The sequence below is a fragment of the Procambarus clarkii genome, chromosome 55 (genome assembly GCF_040958095.1).
Source record: "Procambarus clarkii isolate CNS0578487 chromosome 55, FALCON_Pclarkii_2.0, whole genome shotgun sequence".
In the NCBI taxonomy this organism is placed as follows: Eukaryota; Metazoa; Arthropoda; class Malacostraca; order Decapoda; family Cambaridae; genus Procambarus; species Procambarus clarkii.
The window spans coordinates 15,964,796-15,978,002 of NC_091204.1; the positions used below are offsets into that span (position 1 = coordinate 15,964,796).

At 37.1% G+C, this 13,207-nt stretch overlaps 1 protein-coding gene across 1 annotated transcript; it reads right to left on the reverse strand.

The window, feature by feature from the left end:
* Positions 1-207: 207 nt before the first annotated feature.
* LOC123755148 (dihydrolipoyl dehydrogenase, mitochondrial) lies at positions 208-11,996 on the reverse strand. Its single transcript, XM_045737632.2, has 9 exons — positions 11,847-11,996; positions 10,099-10,248; positions 9,726-9,863; positions 9,253-9,369; positions 6,147-6,377; positions 5,150-5,362; positions 3,875-4,020; positions 1,236-1,425; positions 208-961 (listed from the first exon to the last, which is right to left on the reverse strand). Exons 1-9 carry the CDS (start codon positions 11,886-11,888, stop codon positions 668-670), a joined length of 1,521 nt encoding a protein of 506 aa, XP_045593588.1. The 5' UTR covers positions 11,889-11,996; the 3' UTR covers positions 208-667.
* Positions 11,997-13,207: the final 1,211 nt, after the last annotated feature.

Genomic DNA, 13,207 nt, shown 5'->3' on the forward strand with positions numbered 1-13,207 from the left:
TTTATAATATTCAAGCTAATACATGCACTTAGTATTAGTAGAAGAGAAAGGTAATTATCAAAAGAAGGCACCAAACCGGGATGAGAAAAGCTACCGATTTAGTAGCTAAAACAGTGGTTATGATCTTACCTTTGACCATGGCTTCTTTTTTTGTAGTAATTTGGTTCCTTAAGTAATGATTAGTGCTTAAAGGGATAATAAAAGTACTTTTAAATAATATATGTTTACTTAAATACTAAAACCTCTTTGCGAGATAATTTACAACTCACATCTTTTTGAAAGATATGACAAGCTATACGAATATGAACAGCTATATACAAATGTGACCCCACCTTACTTCGTGAAAACAGTCAAGACCCAAATACTTTTGAAATTTAGCATAAATTGCAAATTACTAAAAACTATCACTCCATTCAATAAATTTACCATGTGTGAATATCTAGTAACATAGTTATGTATATTCTTTCTTTAAAAAATATACACAAGCCAAAGCAGTGAAAGTGATTTCTTCAGAGGTCTTGTGGCAAATAAATAATACATTGCATGAAGAAAAATGTAGTCATGCTCTGAATTTGATACAATAATGTGAAAATGTATTGTACAACTCTCACTGCTACATTGATAAACATTAAGGGTATGTCCATACAACATTCTTAACTTAAATGCTTTAGAAATTAATAGGTTTCCCAAAGTAAGCCGCTAGATTGGCTTCCCTAAAAGCTTCCGAGCATGTAGGGTGGGCATGGCAGACTCTAGCAACATCTTCACAGCTGGCGCCATACTCCATGGCAAGAGCAGCTTCATTAATAATTTCCCCAGCACCCGGTCCGACGATGTGTGCACCAAGCAGGCGGTCTGTGTGTTTATCTGCCAAAATCTTCACCAAGCCATCTGTATCATTGTTGCACTTGGCGCGTGAATTTGCTGCAAAGGGGAACTTGCCAACAGCATATTCCACACCCTGTTGTAAGAACCAAGAAATAATCATATTTTTTTAGAACATACTTTAATGTTACTTGGGTTAAATATAGCTTGTGCCATCAGTCACCTTTGAATACTACACAAAATTGCATTTTAATAGATTCTATGCTAGATTAGAAGGCATCAAAATTAATGAAATGTAAAACTGAATTTGTATGCGACAAATAAATTATAATGTATGGTTAAATTATATAATTATAATCCTTTATAAATATTTTGGTGATAAATTTGTTGAATAACAAAGTGTTAATTACCTCAGCTTTCAGATCTTCCTCAGTTTTTCCAACCCATGCCACTTCTGGGTGAGTATAAATAACAGATGGCACACAATTGTAATCAATATGTACCGGGCCACCTGCGATGCCTTCCACACAGACTATACCCTCGTCCTCGGCCTTGTGTGCAAGCATGGGACCATGAATGCAGTCACCTATGGCATGAATGCTGCAAAAAAAAAAAAAAAAAAAAAAAAAAAAAATACAAATGAATTATACTAACTGTACATAAATACATTACCCACAAATCATTAAAGATAAAATATACCTTTAAACCTTTTCCTGCCAGTCAAGAGAGCATTTTCACATCAGCTGCAAAAATTTTTGTTAACCATATTACTGTACTCAAAATTTAGATGGTCTGGTGACAAAGACATTTGCCTTTATATAATTAGTAACATCCAGAATGATATAAACAGGCCAGCATACATAGTACTCTATAGAAAATTAACTAAATGTCTCAAGTTACACTTATATATGAAATACCACTAAGCACTCCGAAATATTTAAAGAAAGCAGCAAAAATTATTAACAAGTGAAAAGCAGTGCTATAAAAAGATCACAATAAAAATTAAGCATTGGCTATATACTACTGTACTGTAATGAAATACCATTTTATCCAGAGTCTTCAATAGCTTGCGGAGACAAGCGTTATCACTTCCATGCCTAGGAAGATGCATTAGGCTTCCAAAACCTAACTTCAAAGTGGCAGACCAGTTCACCTAGGGCAACAGCCAGCCTGCCCCCCCTCACACAGGAGCTGCAAGACTGACTTCTTCCACCCACAAAGACGGGAACAGGGGTGGGGAAGCTACCAAACGCCCACCAGAAAAGTGCATTTATTTATGCAGTATTCTATGCTTTATTTCAGAGAAAGGGCCTCCATCAGCAGAACTGAAAATAACTGTGCCCTGGCAAATAAGGTCATCGTTTCAAAAAAAAAAAAAAAAAAAAAAAAAAAAAAAAAAAAATTATCAAAACGCAAAAATGTGGCCAAGGCTTACTCATGGAAAAAGGTGGTCGAGCTTGAGGCAATACATCACCACCTGCAAACCAAGCACTCAAGTGCAATGTGTGCAAAGGTTGATGGACATACAGTATATATAGCACAGGGTTAGACCCACTGTTGGATCACCAAGAGCCCTGAGATCTCTTGCAATTCTCAAGAAAGGAGGCCGAAAACCCAAGAAGCCAAAAAGCAAGGTTATCCTCATAATCCAACCACACACACAAAGGGAACAACCCAAATGATGATGGAAACCAGAACCCTGAGACATGTGCCGAGGTGCCATCCATATTTCCTTATCATAACACATGGCACTGCAGTCAAGGAGACACTGCCCCCGATTGGTGAAAGCTCGACACAGCCCCAACTGAACCCAAGACAATAAAAGCTCCAGCAACAGAAGAGGGTGCTTATAAAACCTGAAGAGGATAAGGACAATACAAAACAAGTAGTAGTGCCCTACTACTTAGAAAAAGAAGGGCACAGAGTACAGCGCCGACCATAGAGAAGGTTCAGCCCCTGTGAAATTCAATACAGTACCTTCAGCAACACACACAAAAGAGGGTAAACCTTGCAGGCAAAATTTATCATGAAACGGTAGCCAATGTGCACTCCGCAGGATAGTGACGAGGTGGTTAGAGGTGGGGGTCGAAGACAAGAGCTCTACCGACTCGCCTCTGCATTGGTTTCTGTAGCTAGATTTCGTCTGATAAAAGCGGAGGGAGGGTGGTACTTTTAGCCAAATCCACTCTTAGTCCAGTCCTCACCATTTCCTCCATTCATCCATAAATTTATATAACACACATTTGAAGTCATTTCTTTTATAAATCATGATGCTTTGAAATTTATTCAGAAGTTGAAAATTTTGGATCTGGAATGTATCTCGGATTTTACCATGGCATATGACGGGATAATGATTTTCGGTTTAATGTGTACTTTATTATCGAGCACTTTCTTTTTGAACGTATCCATCTTGTTATTTACAGTTTGCCTGTACCGTTACTCAACAGCTACCAAAGGGACTAGCAGAAAACTTCTCAACCCGATACAGGTTGGATAACAATCCATTGCGTTTGCAATCCTACTCAGAGACTCTCTTCCATTATTATGACTAGTCTAAAGAATGCAGCTGTAACTTATGATGAGGAAACTTATTTGTATGATTCCCAAATGATAAATTCCCACAAAATATATCTTAAGAGACTTCAAATAATGTATAAAAATGCTTTCACCTACATACAAAACAAACAAGAGCCAGTTAATGTTTGTACTCCTCATCTGGTTGATATCCAAGTCCAGAAACTAGACTAACCTGGATCAAAATTATTCTATACACAAACAATGAATTGAATATTTGATTAACATTTATAAATGCTCTCAAAGAAATTAAGAATGCAACCTAACCACAATAAAGGCAAATAAAAACCAACCAGAATATCGTTAAATGGCATCAGGATAACATTTAAACCAGGAAATGAAATCAAACATTGGCTTGAGTTTGTAATTAATTAAACCAAAATATTTTGTCAAAGAAAATGTTATATACAGGTATAGATAAGATGTTTATGTTTATAGGAATAACGGCAAAATTTATCAAACAATTATTACTTACTTTGGAATTACAGTCTGGAATCGAGAATTGACGGGAATTCTTCCCTTTGCATCCTTCTCTATTCCAAGTTCCTCAAGACCAAGATTGTAGGTGTAAGGGCGACGGCCAACACTCACTAATAGTGTATCGCACTCCAAATCTTCTTTCTAAAAATAAAATTGACAAAACTATTTTTATAGCTTATAGTGTCAGCCAGTTCATGCATCAGTAGTAGAGGTAACAGTTTCAAATCGCACTACTTACAGTACTGCACTAATCAATTCTCAACGCCCATCTATTTCCTTCCAAATATAAAGGACAATTAATAAAAAATTAGTTATCCTGATGTTACCAAGTAAAAGCCCCTCAATTTAGAATACTTTGTACAAAAGTATGCAGAAACATTATCATGTAACGTAGCACCTGCATCACTGTCCTACAAAACTACACTTTACCCTAGAATTAACCCTTTCAGTATTGGCAAACACAAACCATATCTCCACTACCACTCTTGTGCCTCAAAACTTTTAAATCTAATGAATAGTTCTGTAACAATGACAATAATTTGTTATTTATAATGACAGTAAAGCTGGCCTCTAGTTTCTATGTGCAGTACACAGAAACTAAACATTAAAATTCACCATAGTAATGGCAGCAATTCCCCAGCTCAGCACACAAACATTACGTAATTTTGTACATTAAAAAAAGTTCCACCGACTTAAATTGCAATTATTGATCTATTTTGCCCCACTGCCTCACAAACCATTAAAACAGCTGCCAGACAAGTATGGCTGACTAATGGAGAAGGAATTCAAGCAGTGAAAAGCAGATTTAAGTGAACTTTATAAGAGGAAGGCTAAAAATATGGGGACACAGTAAACAGTGTAGTGAAACGAGTGTGAGGAAGCAGGGAGCATGAACCGCACAACAAAAATTGTGGGAAATAAGTCTGTTGAATTTATTAAGGATGGTGATTGTTAAAAATTTTGATAAAAATTCCATGTAGATTTTTAAATACAGGATTTTTTAATATTTAAATGACTTGAAATTCAGAAAGATGGGAGGTAATATACACAAAAATTTTGATTGGAATGTAGGACCCTTATCCTCTGAGAAATACTGTACATGACTATTCTTGCGCATTACCATGATTAAAATGACTAACATTATACACTAATTGAAAAAAAAAAGGTCCATTTTGCAAAGTTCTGCCTATACTGTACAGAAATAAAAATGCCTTGCAAAACTACTCCCTCTGTTAATTTTATGCTACTCTAGTACTCATAGCCAACATACCTTGCCATCCTTTACTGCTTCCACAGACACGGTGATCTTTTCACCTGTCTTAGTGGCACTAACAACTTTAGTACTGAGTTTAAACTTTATGCCTTGCTTTGTAAGGATTCTTTGGAAGTTCTTTGACATTTCTCCATCAATTCCCAAACCACCAATTGTGCCAAGAAATTCCACGGCAGTCACTTGAGCACCTAGTCGAGACCATACTGACCCCTGAAATAAAATCAAATTCAGTACAAATAATAACTCGAGGAATATCATATATGGAACACCAGATAAGTGTATACAGATACCACGAAATATATTCCAAACATCATGTTTTGCTATAAAGCATAGTTACACATTCCCTTAAAACATTTGTAACCTTTCAATGTTCTCCATACATTCTCAGCTCATAACGTGTATCTACCCTAAAAATGTTCAGTTCCAGTTCACTCACTAAGCTGATGATATCTCCAGAAAGCATGTATGGGGATAATGTTATAAATATTAAACATTGGGTATCATCTCCCAAACAATAATTCAACACTTCATTGCACCAATTATTTGTTTTGTCTGGGATAAGAAGCCTGTATATACACACTCAAGGCTTATATCGAGGTCCTCCCCTCCCCCCCTTCCTGGTTCTTCCCACGATGCAACTCGACAGTTGCCAAACTCCCGGGTACCTATTTACTGCAAGGTGAACAGAAATATTAGGTGAAAGGAACTGTGCCCAATTGTTTATGTTCTGCCTGGGAATTGAACCCAGAATCCCCCAATTTATAAAAAAAAAAAAAAAATAATAATTATCTTAATTCCAGCTGAAGAACATCCAAGACAATTACTTTTTTTTAAACGTTTTATGGACAAATCTAAGCTACTAACATTATATTCAACATACTCTGATATTTCAAACCGGATGGAAATGTTTATCGTCATGCAAAGCCAACAGCGAGCCTATAATGTAAAAGATTTTACAGCATATAATTTATATAAAAATTACTACAATACCTACCAATTCTAAACCAATAACTCCAGCACCAATCAGAATCATTTTCTCAGGAACCTTTTTCAGCTTCAGGGCACCAGTTGACGACACGATCACATCTTCGTCAATCTCAATGCCCGGAAATGGAGTAACTTCTGACCCGGTAGCAATAAGGATATTCTTGGCCTTCACAATATCATTTGTACCATCGTCCTTCAGAACTGTCACTTCATTAGGACTTGTGATCTTGCCATGACCCTGCATAACAAAAGCTGTATCAATAAAGTAAAAATTTTAAATCCCTTCAGACTTGCAGGAACAGAGGTGTTGTAAGATTAGAACCTGGAGAAAAAATTTACCACATAATAAACTAGTCTGTGTGTGGTGAATAAACTTGAGAAGGTGAGAGAGCAGCAACATTTATATATTATCCTGCAGAATACTAGCCCACTATGTGGGCCTTTAAGCTCAAACCATTCTTGATGTGATTTAAACGTTCACAAAAATGTAATGTTTGCAGAAAATTTGAGTTTTCAACACATTGCATTACTGAACACAAGTGATAAACTGGTACAAAGGAAAAGAGCAGAACACATTAAATTTGAAAACCCCTCAGAATATAGTCTTTTAGGATCCAGTGTGATTCATCGTCTCTTCACTGCATTATAGTGAATTCAATTCAAAGTACCGTACAAAAAAAAAAAAAAAAAAAAAAAAAAAAAAAAAAAAAAAAAAAAAAAAACTTTCAAAATGCGAAATCAAAAACTGTCAGCCATATGCTTTCCGAATCCCTCAGGACCGAGACTGAATGGATAACCTGTTGTGTTTGGATCAGTGGTTCATCATCTTGAAAAGCTAGGGGAAAAAATTAAAAATTTTGTTGCAGAAATTCAAGCGTTTTGTTTGTACTCACTAATGTGAAGTTCTACCCCACTTGTTAACTTGAAGATTGTAGTTGATGGAGCATTGTTATTTACATAGAAAAGGTGGTGGTGGTGGATGATGTTTTGGGTTGACAAGTGGAGATTAATGATGAAGTAACCTTGGCAGACTGCCTTTCACCATGTACTACACTCTAATGTACCTAATGTCATGGCAGAGTTTAGAGCTTCTGAACCATCCATTAGTGTATGGACCCTGCTCAAGTGGCTTTGTGTAAGCTCACTGACCAAAGTAGTTCCTCATTTATTGCACATATTTATTCAGATTGCCTGTCCCACTAGTTATTCAAACTTTTTTATCCAAACCAACCCAAATCGGATAACAGGTATTTCCGGAAAAAAAGGCATTCGTAAAGCATGTGGCTGATTGTATTATGAAAATCAATAACCAATACTGTGCTGCACTTAAATAAATAATGTACAGTGTTAGCAAAGTTATAAGTATGTCTGGATAAGAATTATAAAGAAAAAAAAAAAAATCACTGATCAATTTCTATAGCATTAACCACAACACAGTATGCATTAAGAAATGGTATTTATATGTGCATTTTAATCCCAATAAAGAGACTGCACATAAAAAACGTAATGCTAATAATGCTACTCGCATCCTATATATACACTCAAAGTCTTTTTTAATGCATTCAAAGGGCAACTGCTTCACTTGGACGATAGCCAAACCATCCATTAGAAATCTATAGCATAAATTTCGAGTGTCTCACTTTAAGGCAAATGAAATGTGTGAAAAATACCCTTAATGTGGCCACCCCGACAAGAAAGGAAGGTGGTAACACTTCCGTTCGGCGACGACTCAATGCCGAGTCGTCCATAAAACAGGGGCAAGTCCGGCGATGACTCGGCATTGAATCATCGGTACGGTAACAGTAGCGGCATTTTTGGGAAGGTCTTGCTGCGGTTTTGGACATTATATGCATATACTCTTTTAAGGAATTTCATTGCGGATACATTGATACCAAAATGAAAGTCCTAGGACCAGAATTGAAGTAACAAAGTTGCAAACAGAATACCCATTTTATTGCTCTTTATTAGCGCTCACAGGGGTAATGCTTCGTCACTTTCTCTGTTTGCTGCGGGTGGTACCCCGGGCTTTTGGACTTAATATTTGCATATATGCCTGTAGAAAATTTTATTGCGAACACAATGATACCAAAATGATAGATCTAGGACGAGAATTGAGATGTCCAAAGTGAAGAGAGAGCTCTTGCCAGTTCCTGGGTAAGACTCACTTTCTCGCCGGGCTTTTAGGATTTATATTCATGTAGTCCTGTAGAGAATTCTATTGCGAACACATTGATACCAAATTGAAAAACCTTGGACGAGAATCGAGATGACAAAGTTGAAAATGTACACTTTTCATAATGAGAGGCGCCTTGGGGTGGCGCAGCGCTCTCTTGTAACCGCAGCCCGTTTTCATCATGTCGGCGGGTGGAGATCGCTGCTGTTTTTGACATTATATGCATAGTCCTGTTGGGACTTCTATTGCGAACACGTTGATACCAAAATGAAAGACCTAGGACGAGAATTAAGTTGACAAAACTGAAAAGAGTGTAAACATTTTATCACTCTTGTGCGCTCCCGGGTAACTTTCTCTGTTAGTTGCGGATGGTAAGCCAGGCTTTAGGAGTTTATATGCATTTAGTCCTGTAGAGAATTCTATTGCGAACATATTGATACCAAATTGAATATCTTAGGATGAGAATTGAGCTGACAAAGTTGAAAAGACTATACACTTTTCAGAATTTACCGCGCTCTCCCTCGCAATCCCGTGGAATGCCCGAACCCACCTGGGGTAGTAGGGCGCTCAGGGGCCCAGAACGCCAAAGTGTAAGTAGTAGCAGAACAAGTAATCTGGATAGATTTTGCAACACCTTTAGTGTATGATTAATAGAAGAAACATGCATGTCATAAGACATTAAATCATTTTTGCACACCAGTTCAGGTAACCATATATTATACTCAGTGTAAGAGCTTTCTAAGGAACTGACATTCTGTAAAAAGAATTAACATTTTGTACGTTTCCACATATGCCAACAACAAATCATAATTTGTGTATCTTGGACCTTTATCATTCATAAAGTACACAAAACCTTGGTCTACAATTTTCTCAGTCACTCATTTTGCCTAATATCGACACACAGTATTCCAATACATTATATACAATAATAAATACTAACCTTAAGGCCGAGGACTTTGTTATTCTTAAAGAGGTGAACAATGCCGCCAGTGAGAGCTGTCACAGCTTTCTCTTTTGCACCCATAAGTTTCTCCAAGTTCAGCCTTACATTGTCTACCTTAAATCAATAAGAAATCACTTAATACAAAGAAAACAAACATTAATAGTTTATATATTTATAGTACACTTTTCACTTTAAGAATAATATTTTGATTTGTTACAGAAAATGCATTTCTGGAATGATTACTAATGATCTTCAGGACACTTAAACTGTTCAATAAACTTTATGGAAACTTTGAAATTGTACAAATCATTTTCCTGAATAAAATGGTACTTTATACCATTTGCTCAATTGTCTCAAGAAATCCTTCCATCATCACAGAAATACTACCAATGTCTTCCACATCCAAATAATTGGACATGCATTGATATCATACCAAAGATCATGGCAAATTTAATAATAAATTATCTTACCTCAATTCCACGTTCCACAAAGTCCTTGCTTTTAGCCATGTGGTAATAGTAAGAATTATTGAGAAGGGCCTTTGAGGGAATGCAGCCAACATTGAGACATGTCCCTCCATATGTACCTTCCTTTTCCACACAAACTGTCTGTCGATGAAATTTTGAAAATGCATCAGCACATGTTGGATTATTAAGCGACAATTTAGAAAAATTAAACTGTTCTGTACCTAAATTTTCAGTCATTATGCCAATTATGTTCTTCAAATGGTACACATCTGAGGTATCGGCATCTACAGTACTAAAGGTATTGAATGCCAGCCGACATTAAATGTTAGAAATCACACCATGTACATGCATAATATATAAAATTTTGGTTTCTCACTTTCATGCCAAGCTGTGCAGCCTTGATAGCTGCCACATAGCCTCCAGGACCAGAGCCAATTACCACCAAGTCGGCCTCGTGAGATGCATGACGATGCTGGCTAACCGAGGCGAGGCCACTTGTGGCTGCTGGGCTACGGGCCAGCTGCGCCTGTTTAAGGGATTGGAGAATTAATTGAATTACAGTACTTATAAATAATACATATATAGTATAAAAAAATATTCTGTACTAATCCATGTCATCAATTATTGTAATGTGTGGCATAAAATTAAAGCAAAAAATTGAGTCAAACTCCTTTTTGAAAAATAACAAAAAGCTGCATTAAATATACATTTTTGTCTTTAAAATTATCAAATTAAGCATACTTATTTTAGCATTATTTTTAGGGGTTTGAAGTCAAACTGTCTAGTTTTGTTTATTTTATTTTTGTATTTATTTACATATACGCGAGTCTTTACATTCTTGTACAGCCACTAGCAAACACACAGCGTTTCAGGGAAGTCCTTAACCCTTATTTTCACACCCCCACCCCCACGAAGCAGCCTGTAGCAGCTGTCTAACTCCCAGGTATTTATTTACTGCTAGGTAAAAAGTGCATCAAAGTGAAAGAATTTCTGCCCATTTGTTCTGCCTCCACCGGGGATTGAACCCGGACCCTTAGGACTACAAACCCCGAGTGTTGTACACTCGGGCATCAGGCCCCGGTGCTTCATATACCATGCTCAGCTGGATACGAGGAAAGCTCTTTACAGTACAGTGTGTCAACCTTTCAAATACTGTACTTCAAAACCAAACATAGGTTAGAATTATATGAACTAATCTGGCGGGATATAAATAGTAGCCGCCTCATATGGGCCAATAGGCCTTACAGATTAATTTAGTCACATTTTCTTAATGTGAATTACAGTACTTGGCTTAAAAAAACATTGATATCCAGTTCCTGGAGCCTTAGTAAGATCCTGACCCTTCTGCCACAGCCACAGGATGGGTAATGTGTTGACCAGACCACACTACAAAGTGAAGGGACGACGACGTTTCGGTCCGTCCTGGACCATTCTCAAGTCGACTGTCCAGAACGGACCAAAACGTCGTCGTTCCTTCACTTTCTAGTGTGTGGTCTGGTCAACATATTTCAGCCACGTTATTGTGACTCATCGCCTGCACATGGGGTAATGTGCATGATAGAATAATTTAACTCGAACAACTCTCGACACATGTTTAACTAGCTCATCAATGCTCGAATGTGTTAAATATTAGCACCATTGTGCCAGGAAATGACACTAAATTAACTAACTACATCTGGCAGCACCAATCACTAGTATTTATTTGTATATGAACATTTGTGTGCCATCACCTTTTTATATATACTGTATCTTTACTAGTTTAATGTTAGTATGGACTAGTTTGGCTATGTATTATACTGGTTAGCCTTGTTAACTAGTATGTCACTGGGCTTCAAGGTGGTGGTAATGTTACTACCAATTACCCTGGTCAATTCCCCATCCACCGTCATATTAAACCCACAAATTTTAATTGAAATTAGAGAATATTAGACATATTCGACCATAATATCTACGGATAATTAATTGGCTTGGGATGCGGCTACCGGTGCCAGAGCCATAACACACTGGCCAGCCCATCACTACCCTCCTCACCGCTCCCACGGGGCTAGACTCGCCCACCTGGAGCTACTGTCAACTCGCCTGGCCTTCCTACAGTATATATTCACGGTGGGAAATGCAGTTTACCTTCGCAACACTCGAAATTCGGCTCAATATCGTGGCCTGCATCGTCGGGTCTGGGCGTTCTTCGTCAGCTGTGGCCAACGTCCCCTCGGACCATTACAGTCTTCTGAGAGGTGCCATTAATCCCTTAAAACATTTAAACCATCTATTTATTCCCCGAGCTAAAATTGCAATATTTTTCTAATTTACTTTAAAAGCAAAATATAATGTTATTTGAGTGTGTGATGATAAAATGTGTTTTATTACTGGAACCTCACAAGCGCCAACTAGCCTATATGATGTTTCAGCAAATCAAATAAATAAATTATGTATCAATAAACAGTAGAGTACATGTGATAATGTTACATGGTTGGTGTGTGACTGTACAATTTGTAGAGTACATGTGATAATGTTACATGGTTAGTGTGGGAATGTTGGAGTTTTAGTCTTTATAAGGTCCCTAATCACGCTGAAATATTTTACACCAATTGCTTACGGTAATTGCTTACTTCTACCACGCACAAGTAAGCAATTAAGGCGTTTAAAAAATTAACTTGCCGATGTAAACCTAACCAAATGTAAATTGGTTAAAACAAATTATTCGCTCTCCCTCCTCCCTCCCCAACTCCGTGAATTTAGAAATAACTCAATAAGATATGTTCAAGAATTGTGCAAATATCTCATTCAAAATGATCTACTACCTGAAATTTTAGCCAATTATTCCAAATTCACTAACTGTAGGTAGTAAATGTGGGCGATTGTAACCTTACCACTTTTACCCACTGGATGATTGTTCAAGCTTGGGTATACACAGCAATGTGCTGCTACCCTATTCTATACGAAAGATTAGACAGTGTAGGTCAAAAAAGTTAGCTACAAGTTCATCTAATGTACCCATCTCACAGTATGGTTAGTCATACATGGAATCAGGGGAGAAAATACCTGCCTCAATACAAAAACAAATCAACTCTAATGAGGGTGTTGTGCAGGTTAAACATTTCAGTTGTTTTTATTTTATTTATATATGCAAGAGTTTTTAAATTCTTGTAAACCACTAAGCCTTTGGTTTAGTGGTTTTAGTGTAGTTAGTTGAGACTAACCACCACAGGCCTTAAAGAGAGATCTACATGAACTCCATAAATAGTCAGAAGACTAGCAAATGCTTTTTAATATCGACAAATGCAAGACCTTGCATGTGGGGTCATAACAATCCACAACTACCAAATTAACAACATTACCTTGCAGCAGATTGATGAAGAAAAGAACCTTGGAGTCAGCATCCATCATTCACTGAAAGCGGCTCTAGTGCGAGCTGCAGTAAAAAAAAAAAGGAATACTTAAGTATACCTTTGACTTTAAGAAAAAAGTTAGTACAGTAGTTCAAT

Coding starts and splice junctions, on each gene's coding strand:
- LOC123755148 (XM_045737632.2), bottom strand. CDS start 11,888: ATGCAGGCCACGATATTGAGCCGAATTTCGAGTGTTGCGAAG. Junction 6,378..9,252: donor ACAAAGTCCTCGGCCTTAAG/GTTAGTATTTAT, acceptor TTTGTTATGCAG/GGTCATGGCAAGATCACAAG. Junction 5,363..6,146: donor GAGTTATTGGTTTAGAATTG/GTAGGTATTGTA, acceptor ATTTTATTTCAG/GGGTCAGTATGGTCTCGACT.